The 10,633-nt window shown below is 30.4% G+C and overlaps 1 protein-coding gene across 3 annotated transcripts; it reads right to left on the bottom strand.

The window, feature by feature from the left end:
* Positions 1–234: 234 nt before the first annotated feature.
* LOC143225491 (translocator protein-like) lies at positions 235–10,235 on the bottom strand. Of its 3 annotated transcripts, XM_076454990.1 has the most exons (5): positions 9,545–9,917; positions 7,844–7,945; positions 6,783–6,884; positions 4,425–4,640; positions 235–603 (listed from the first exon to the last, which is right to left on the bottom strand). In XM_076454990.1, exons 2-5 carry the CDS (start codon positions 7,943–7,945, stop codon positions 436–438), a joined length of 588 nt encoding a protein of 195 aa, XP_076311105.1. In that variant the 5' UTR covers positions 9,545–9,917; the 3' UTR covers positions 235–435. The 3 variants fall into 3 exon arrangements, with proteins under 3 accessions (XP_076311105.1, XP_076311106.1, XP_076311107.1); XM_076454991.1 differs by lacking the exon at positions 7,844–7,945 and having other exon boundaries at positions 9,545–10,235; XM_076454992.1 differs by lacking the exon at positions 7,844–7,945 and having other exon boundaries at positions 9,551–9,914.
* Positions 10,236–10,633: the final 398 nt, after the last annotated feature.

Raw genomic sequence — 10,633 nt, 5'->3', positions numbered from 1 at the left:
CATGAAACGGTGTTATGTCATACTTTGCATATGATAAAACCTTTTATGAGTGGAATGTATGATTTTACTTCACTGCTATTGTTTTATAAACAATTCTGAACATTGAGTGTTTTTGTCGTTAGATTTGTGTTTTACAAAATATTTTCACAAATGGAACTGAAAACATTCATTTCAAGTTCTCATGAATTATTACACGTATAAAACAGAAATCAAAGTCCATTCATATCTCAAACATTTTCACAAATTATAAAATCTGTATTTTATTCTTACAAAAACTTTCAAAAGTAATAAAGTAATTCTTAGTCCTTAAATTAGGGATATCTAAAAATAGTATAACTTTGGCTCTCTTTTTTTTCAATCAGTACATTCAGAATAGATATATGATTCAAAGTTCAATAATGCACCAAAATTAAAAATTAATAAAAGGTCTTGAAATCAGTCTTTGTCTTTATTATCTCTCCAAATACAGTAGTTCAAGACAGAAGCTAATGTAACCCATGCAATATATGGTATCATCAGATATGATGCTGTGTGATTGATTGGCCAGAAAGTGAAGATGCAACCTCCAATTGTACCCCACAAAGTTATAATATCAACAAGTGCCTACAAATGATAGAAAAACCAAAAAAAACAACAACTTAGAGTACACCTTTAGGACTTTACTAATGCTTATACATCATTAGTGTTATGGGACAAAGGAAGTTCGAGTGCTTCATTAGGCTAAAAGTATTTAAAATATGCAAGTTTAAAGTTTGAATTTTGCTGATATTGGGAACATTTCAACAATTATATCAGCTTATGGTCTTTGGCAATAATGATAGCTTTCCTAAGAAATGCAGAAAAATACATTTACTTGTAGATATGACTAATGATATTTGTGTTTTTGTAACATGGATGGGACTAAGCTTTTACAAAAATTTGAAGCTCTTGCATGTAGATATAAAATATGACAAACTATTCACTCATAAATATGACTGGTATTCCATGTTAATGTCAGGGCTTTGAATGTCACCTTTACAATCCAGACATAACCACAAAATAGGGAGAGCAATTTTTTTTTTTCATTCATGGGATGCAAACTAGAAACCTGCAGAACAATGACCATTACATTAAAACTTTTAGAATGGAAAATAAACATTTCCTTAAGCATCTAATGGCAGAATTAAATGGAAAATTAAAGTTTTGACAACATATAAAACCAAATGTTAAAAAAAACAAAAAACGCAACAGGTTTCAGTGAGCTCACTTACTGAAGTAAAAGAGGGGTTAGTGCATTATATAAAAATGATTTTGAAAACAAGATCAACAAGTTGCATGACAACAATGGCTGATATAAAGTTGCAGTGGAATGGAATGTACCAGAACATTTTAACGTTGTCATCTCATAGGTAGTGAGATTCCACCAAACTGATCATTTAAGCAAAACCTTAATACAATCAGGTCATAAAGATGTTTCAAATTGAAAAAGAATATTACAGGTAATGATTAACCTTTCACTTAATGGCACTGGAAAACAAAGGAATTTTGGGCAGCAAAACAACTCAAAGGAGACTTGTCAACACTTGCCATACCCATCAGTCCTGTGCAATTCTCATACAATCACTGAAGCTAGACTACAACCATTCCATTACATCTGTGACCCATTTTCTCTACAGCTTCCACTTTGCTCTTTATCAAAGTTCTTTTAATCTTATTTGTTCAGATAATGTGTCAAAATACTGACACTTTCTCTTTTGTATATCTGCTTTGTTTTCACCATTTCCAATATTTTATCTTTTGTTTTATACTCTATATGATATTTTAATGTGCCTCTAAGCATCCACATTTCTAGTACTATATTATTCCAGACTTCTTTGGTTAATGTCCAAGTCACAGGAAAATGGATAGTATGTATAAGTTTGTTCTCTGTCTCTTCTCTAGTTTCATACATCTTTTATATGGATGAAACTTACTCTTGCAATTTCTATGTCTCTTGCTTCACATTTACTATCTTCAGTTATTAGTTGGTCCAAGCAGACAAACTTGTCCACTTTGTGGTGACAAGAAACCCATTTGAAGTAAAAATATATCTCAGGATGGCTGGTATGGGTATTAACACTTTTACTAATAAAGCAGAGAACAATGTTTTGACCTTCTGAGGTCATCTTCAGGTTAACAAACAGTTTCCAACTGACTGTTGCTAGGCACATGTCTCAGGGATGATAGTGTAAACAGGTACAGGACTGTAGGGGGCGTTTCAGTTAGATGTTAGGTTATTAATTAGTATAAGTATAAAGCTGTTCTTTTATATAGGTTTAATTTTAGTTGTATAAGTAGGGCTTCTTTGATTTTGCATGTGTTTATATTTGTTTCCCTACTTAGTATCTGGGTGTTTTCTATGGTTATGTTGTGTTTATTTGATTTGTAGTGTTCAAAACATTGTGAAGGTTTTTTTTTTTTTTTTTTTGTTCTTTGAATCTGGTTTCAATTTTTCTCCTCGTTTTTTTGCTCGTAGTAGAGATTTTGGATGAATCTTACATTTCTGTTTTGTGTGTCACACTTGGTTAACACATCTATTATCTTTTGATGGTACATCCTGTCAGAAGCATATCTATATTTTCTTGCTCACTTCAATGTATTTGTGAAAGAATGATCTAGGATTTAAAATTTCTTCTCTTTTGCCTATACCTGGCCTAAATCCTGATTGTCAGTTATTTCTGCCTCTAAATTGTTCATGATTTTCAGCATTACTTTCACAAGAGGGCTTTTTAAGTTTATGATTCTGTATTCCATTGCCTTTTGGTTTTTTGACAACTTTATAAATAAAGAATGGATTAAATCACTAGGTATGTGACCAAATCTGTAAATTGTGTCACATAAACTTGTTACTGTCTTTAACTCTGAATCATCCAGGACCTTCAGATGTTTTTTGTTGTTACTTCATCAATATCTGATGCTTTTCCTGTTTTCATCATTTTAGTGCATTTAACACTTCCTCCTCCATAAAGCTTGGACCAGTGTCTTCCTCTATCACTGCATTCTCAACAATTAGGGTGATTAAGTCACTTGTATACTCTGTCTGTCTTCTGGTCACTGCATTTCTTTTAAACAGCATTTTTCCATTCACAACATATCCATCCAATTGTTGTATCCCTCAAAAGACAGATACTGATACATTATTTGTTATTCCAAATGGAGACATATTGGCCATGTCGCTGGACTATGGTACCTATGGATTTTTGTGCAATTAAACTGTTTAAATGGGCATTGGAAAAACTGTTCTTCTTATATACTAGATGTCTATTGTAAATAACAGAGGAGGGATATGCTTTAGACAGAACAGCTTTACAATAAAGCCTTTGGCAATAGAAGTTATGCTGCAGTGATATTGTGATTATGCACAGCCATCAGACAGAGCGTGACTGGACATAGCAACATGAAGTGTAATGATGTGGTAAGACTCAAAAATCATTTCAACATAACATACTCAACATGGACAAATATATAAAAGTATGTTTGGAAAAATACACTGATACAAAGTTATTAAAATTAAGAATCCTATTTTTCTTCATATTTTGTTTCTTTAGATATTATATATGTACATGTAATTATATTTTCTAATAAACAAAAATAAAAAAAACACTTCACAAATTTAAAGGATCCCTAGGGTACAGGCTATGATATGAGATATAAATGTACTCTAGGTTTTGGAGGTGACTGATGAAGTATGACCTAAGATGCAGTTGGGATACACCATCAATCAGTCTTAACCTCCATTTGTCAGTCTCACATCAATAAATTAAAAATAATAAAATTAAAAAAAAATAGAAATTAGGAGAGCAAGATGTGGGTGCTCAAGCCCACAATGTTCCACATTTATATCACCCTTCATTGCCTGCAGACAGTTGTGAGAAGGTGACTGCTCTCCAAAGTGAAAAAGTTATAATGTACTATCACTTGCAGGTAAACAAGATAAACTTACCTCCTGAAGTTGGCATAATATGCCCCCAGCCCAGTAGATAAATTACACTAGTATAAAGGGGTACCAACCAGTTACCTAAACTAACTAATATATATATATATACACATATTTAGAAAGTTCTTACTCTTTATTATATTTTTCTTATTATCAGGTATTTATAAACAAAGGAATGTTGTAAAAAATTTACATTCAACTAATTATGACCTGTGTCACTTCATATGAAGCTAAAAATGTCTGCAATATATACTCAACATACATTTTATAAAACAAGGTGATGTTAGTTTTACACATAATCAAAATGTTTATTAGAACATGTGAATCCTGAGAGTGCACAATATGTATCAAACTTTTAAAAAAGCCTGCCTTAGCTGATACTAGTAATCTTTCACAATCTGTTTGATTTTAATTTTTTGAACTTTATTTTAAACAAAAATGTTTGAAATAAGTTTCAAAATAAATTTACCATGCCCTTTTTGTGTGATCCAAAAAATATTGGAGTCCATGCCCAGTTGAGAGCTAATTGTGTTCCATACAGTGCAAATGGAAGTTTAGCATCACTGCTGAAACCACCTCCATCTCGCCAGACAAGGTATGAAGCAACACCCATACTAGTGTACAAAGTTCCCCAAACAGGTCCAAACATCCAATTTGGTGGTCGCCAATCGGGTTTTCTCAAGGTCTATCAATACCATGAAGAATGATTAGTCTTTGCATTTATAATGACATGTATATAAAAGAGCAAAATTAATCTAACTATTCTTCGAAGCTAACAATTATAACAATTATTATGCTTTTCTTAACACATCACACAAACAAAACTGGCATAAAAATAGCTAGACAAATTATTTCACAACATTATTGACTGGTTTCATTTAGCAAAACTGCAAATTAAATTATGAAAGTTACCAAACTTTATTATAATAATTTTAACAATTTATTCAGGGTTTCAAAACTGAGAACAAACTGAAGTTCTAATGTAACTCGTCCATTTAACAAAATCCCCAATGCAATTAGATATTCAGAACTTACGTTGGAATCACAAATCTAATCCTAATGTGTAATTGACTTAAATGAATTGATACAAATTACAGTTCAACAGTTTAATCTAGTTCACAACAAAGTTGTTGTTGTTCAACATATAAACAGTGCCTCACCCACTATTATGTCTGTTATATCCCAGCCAGCCTGATTAATCCAGTGTTAGGCAAAAGGCTTCAATGGCAATGGATATATATTAGATACATATAGTGTGGTTGACTTAAGTTTTTCTTTCATAAATTTTTGCCCCTTGCTAGTACAACAATAAGTCTACGGATTTACAAGCTAAAATCAGGGGTTAGATTCCCCTCGGTGGGCTCAGCAAATAGCCCAATGTGGCTTTGCTATAAGAAAAACACATAAATTTTTATGATTTAATAAATACTGTCAAAAAACAGACATGAGAAGAAATAAAATTGTAACACTGAGTCCTAGAACATACAAAAGTTCTTATAACAACACTAGTTATTTGGAATATTTTGTTAACTTTCAAGCTCTTTGCCTTTAGGATGGACACTAATTTGTTGAAATGGGTCTAGAGAAGGGCTACTAGGATGGAGAAGTTATTATAAGAGGACAGGTTAAGATCTCTAAAAGTGTTTTATTTTGAAAAACAAACAAACACTAAGGTGTTTAAGTTTGTTAAGAGAAATGTCAATGCTGATACATTATCTGTTCTCACACTTAATGAGGAGAATGGTAGAACTAGAGAACATAAATATAAATGTTGGTAAGCTAGAAATAATATTCAACCACAACAGTTTATTTTTCTAAGTTATATAGTGCTTCTAATTTTTGGTTTTAACTGATAAAAAAATAAAATAAAATATGAAATTGATATTTTTTCAGTAAACCCTTCATATTACTAACATCTTCATTTCTCTAAACCACTGTGCACACTAGATTTAACCCATTCCATATGAGCTCATCCTTCAAGGAAGTTTGTTTTTATAACTTTATGTTAGATATTGGCTGCTCTTGCGAACTCTGAGATAAAATAGAACTATGTTTTGCATCTGTTATTACTCCCATTAGTATACAGAGAATATACAATATATACAAGATATTAAAGCCTAATCTTTAAAAAATACTGATTTTAAGGCATATACATAAAATTAAAAATGAATACTCTGAAAGATTTTAGGATATCTAAACAAAACTATAAATTAGCTAAAAATAAATACCAAAAAACAGAAACCCTTGTTACATACAAAGTCCATAATAGGAATAGTACTAACATTATATAAAACAAAAAAATAATACTCAGTATATAACAATGGAAGTATATATGAAGGTAAAGTGACTAGAAAAATTCTTAGAATTGTTTTGTTTCAAAACTCACATGTACGAAACAAAAAAAAAAAAGTCTTCCATCTAATTTATGGTGTTTTACACTTAAAATACATATAATTGAGCCAACTGAAATATAAAAACATTCCTTTCATGTTGAGATATGGATAATTTAAAACTCACTGAAGAGTAAACAACAAATATAGTTATGTCTGACAGTACTCCCATTATAAAAGTATACAGAACAACAACTGTATACAATACTGAAGAATATTTATCAAACAGTTCAAAATAGAATATTTTAATATTATTTGTGACATTAATAGCTCAAACAAACACAAAAATGTAACCCAGATAGATCAATATGTAGAATTTATTGTACTTCTGTGTAAAATATACTTAATTTTTAAGAAAATAGGGTTATTAATTTATGTAGTTTAAATACCTCAGACAACAGCAAAATGAAAGAAAAAAAAAAAAGAAGACTAACTACCTCATACCACTCAGGAACTTCTTGTTTGGTAATAAAAGCTCCAGCTATTCCTCCCAAATGTGGGGCTATCACTGCAGCTATCAATGGCCCATACTCTGACATCTGGGATACAAACAAGTAAACAAAACACACAAGAAAATGTTTCCATCATGATGCATAAAGAAAACTATAATTAAGAATATTTCCATCAATGAGCACCATGCATATATCAAAAATGAAACAAATATTACAACCATAAAATATTAAGATATTAAGTAGATGAAAAAGACAGTTGAAGAGTTAACGAAATTCCTCTAATCAAGTTAAAGACTGAAATATATTATCATTTCAATATAACTGGAAGTATTCAAATATTCTAACAATTAATTACTTTATGAATAACAGTTATACTACAAAACACATTAATAATGACAAATTCAATAGCTAAATATAAAAATGTAGTTAATACACAGTTTAAGAATGCACAGATATTGCAAAAAATTACTTTTTGTTAAAATTTATTTGAAAATATATAACTGATAAATATTGTTAATTATTCTTTGTATTTGCACTTTATTGCTTTGGTGACAGTTGCTGTCGTTTAATAAATATCATATACAAACAATTTACCAATGAGTTATGATGTTACATTAATACATAATAAAACTGGCTCTGAACACACATGATAAACAAAAAATAACATTTAACCCTCTGTACATGAACTTGGTCATGTTGACCAATCTTGTAACCACCATCTAACCATACAATAACTCTTGACTTTATTGAGTATATTCTTTATGAAACTTAATCACGCTTTTAATAAACATTACAGGTCTGTTTTATACAAAAAACTGGATCTTTCAATTAAGTATATTTTTCTGATAACTTGTCCATACATTCATTAGGCTTTCACTAAGTCATTTTCAGTGCAAGGTAAATTTTCATGTTAAAAATAAAAACTTAATTTTTTTTATTTCACTTGCATAACCACTAGAAACTGCCAAATGAATATCAGGTTATTTTCTAAACTGTACACAGGCTCAGTCCACTTGATCAAACTTGTAACCACCATGTAACAAAACCTTGTCAAATAAATCTACAAAAGGCAGAAGTCTCTCCAAACATCGTCCTCTACACTTGTGTCTCCACAAGAGGCAGTTGCTGTCCATTCTACACAGTTTCATCTACATAACCAATTTTTATAGTATAACTATACATTGTAAGAGACAGCTATACACTATTTATTTAAAAACTAATGTTTTTTCTTTTATATATTTACAGTTGCACTTATTTAACTCCTTCAGAGTACAGTAACAATTATTTATTATGTGGGGCAGCTTTGTGTCAAAACAAATGATTCATTTATTGGCATGCTCTTTGAATTACACAAGCAAGCTAAATATGTGCATGTTGTTTATTACAAGTGTTTTGTTTACTTTCATGTAAGTTTTGTTATCTAACCTAAATACAGTGATCTCAAAAATTTAAAAGAAATATTCAAATATGCAATTTAGAATAAAAAATATTGCCATGCATGTAAAATAGAATATACTGAAAGTGAAAGTCTGAAACTAATATATAATTTATGTGGCTTTCTAACCAAGAAGTGGCTTATACATTTCCCACACCTGCTCCAGCCGAGTTCCAACACTAGCAAACAAATAATAGAGCAAAACGTTCTGGACTCTTATCATATCAGTAATTTGAAACAATTTCCTTATATTGATTAGAGCTGTGTCCACTGAGGGAGATTGAACCCTTGTATATCACTAAAGCAAAAAACTTTAAGGCTACAACAATACAAAGTAATACTTCATCTCAGAGATATCTATAGCATAAATAATATCTGTTTGAAAATTATAAGTTTATATAGGGATAGAAAGAATATCTAAAATGAGCAATTCAGTGCAAACAGAAGAATATTCAAATACGTCTTTTTGAATTAAGGATTTAAAACTTACATAATATTAACATTTAAACTACATTTCTGACATCAAGTTTATTAACATACACTGATAGTAAAAGTGTATAATATAAACACAATCAGAAAAGTTAAACTATGATATAACGAACTTGCAGTCTAATAAGCTATAAATTTATTATGACAATTCTAATTGTTAACAAATGTATGGCAGAAGTTCTAACACTGTCTGCAGAAAACATGTATGTAAAAATTATCAATTAAGCATGAAACGTTTGAAATTTGAATATCATAATGTATTGTATAAAAATATATTAGTGATAGTAATAGTAATAAGTATAGCAAAAGAAATAATTTATAAGTTTTTTAACACAATGCAATATACTTCAGTACAATAAATAAAAGTAAAATAAGCATTTTATATTTGCGAGTATTAAATTTTAAAATATTTAGTCATTATGCCAAGAACTGGAAATGAGCCTAAAACTAAAAGCCTTTTCTTTCAAATAACAACTATATCACATCAGATGTTTTTGATAATATTTAACAGAATTTACATCTGATACTGTCATATACCTTTAAAGTGTGAATACTTAAAACATATAGTACTCCATATTGTGAAATCAGTTTTAAATTATTATACTGAGGAGAATGAAAACTGGCAATTTTCTTTCTATACAAACATAAAAAGAGTGTTCAAAGACCCTCGAAGCTGAAAGTAAACAAAGCATCATTTTTTTACCATTATTAACACTAACTGTTAACATGAAAAGATATAAAGAATAAAAGTGGTTTGTAAGAAAAAACTGGTTACTTATTTCCTTTAACATCGATAACTAGGTAATACATTGTCATAACTTACGTTTACCTTCGCCGTTTAATAAGATGTTTTCTGAGAGTAACGTTTTCGAAGATTCTCACACCTACTGCCTTGCGTAACAACACCTGAACACCACCTTAGCTTTTTCGAATTCGTAATGTTAGTTTTTATGTTACGTAAAATTAGTCACATCACACCTTTCCTTGGTTATATTGTCTTGAAATTTATACGTGTTTTGCTATAAGTCTTAGACGCTGAATCCGAAAATGATATTTCATTTTTCTTTCACGTACAGATTTTTCACAAAACTTGATACAAACTTTACACAAGGGAAACACTTTCATAGAAATCAGATCAGATTTTGTTATGCTTACAAAGTTAAAATGTTGATAACCATTGGCTATGGATTGCTCTAGACCAATCGCTACGTCAGAGCCTTATAGAATTCAAACATAATAATAAATATAATTTTCATTGTAGTAAACAAAATAATAATTTGATCTAAGGAAGTTTGTAAAAAATCTTAAGTGGTAGAAAAAATTAATAGTTATTTAGTGGATGTTTTTCTTATGATAAAGCCACATCGAGCTATGTGCTGACCCACCGAGGGGAATCGAACCCCTGGTTTTAGCTTTGTAAATCCTGGGACATACCGCTGTATTAGCAGGGTTGTTGTTTAGAAACCAGCTAACTTGAATTATGAAAAAATCTGTTATTAAAACCAAAACATTTAGTTCTGGATTTCACGCAAAGCTACACAAGCGCTATCTGCGCTAGCTGTCCCAAATTTAGCTGTGTAAGACTAGAGGGAAGGCAGCTAGAGATCACTACCTACTACCAACTGTTGGACTACTATTTTACCAAAGAATAGTCACATTTTAGCGCCTCCACACTTAAAAGAGTGAACATGTTTTGGGCGACGAGGATTCGAACCCCCAACCCTTAGATTACGAGTCGAGCATACTAACCATTTGCCCATGCTAGATTGGAAAAAAATATATATAACAACATCCCAACTTTTATTAATTTTAAATTTGCAGGCCAGTGTAACTAATGTTTAGATAACTATAAAAAGCCACAGATACAAATATTTATTTTTTAACACCACAAACTAAAATTTATGATGAATTA

Source organism: Tachypleus tridentatus, chromosome 9 (genome assembly GCF_004210375.1).
Source record: "Tachypleus tridentatus isolate NWPU-2018 chromosome 9, ASM421037v1, whole genome shotgun sequence".
Lineage (NCBI taxonomy): Eukaryota > Metazoa > Arthropoda > Merostomata > Xiphosura > Limulidae > Tachypleus > Tachypleus tridentatus.
The sequence above is the reverse complement of the archived record's forward strand: the minus strand, read 5'-3'. Positions and strand labels throughout refer to the sequence as shown.

What these genes read in the sequence shown, in the direction of transcription:
- LOC143225491 (XM_076454990.1), bottom strand. Translation starts at nt 7,945, where the DNA reads ATGAAACTGTGTAGAATGGACAGCAACTGCCTCTTGTGGAGACACAAG. An exon ending in AAGTTCCTGAGTGGTATGAG is followed by an intron (nt 4,641 to 6,782) that starts GTAGTTAGTCTT and finishes TGGTATTGATAG; the next exon opens with ACCTTGAGAAAACCCGATTG. An exon ending in GATCACACAAAAAGGGCATG is followed by an intron (nt 604 to 4,424) that starts GTAAATTTATTT and finishes TATCATTTGTAG; the next exon opens with GCACTTGTTGATATTATAAC.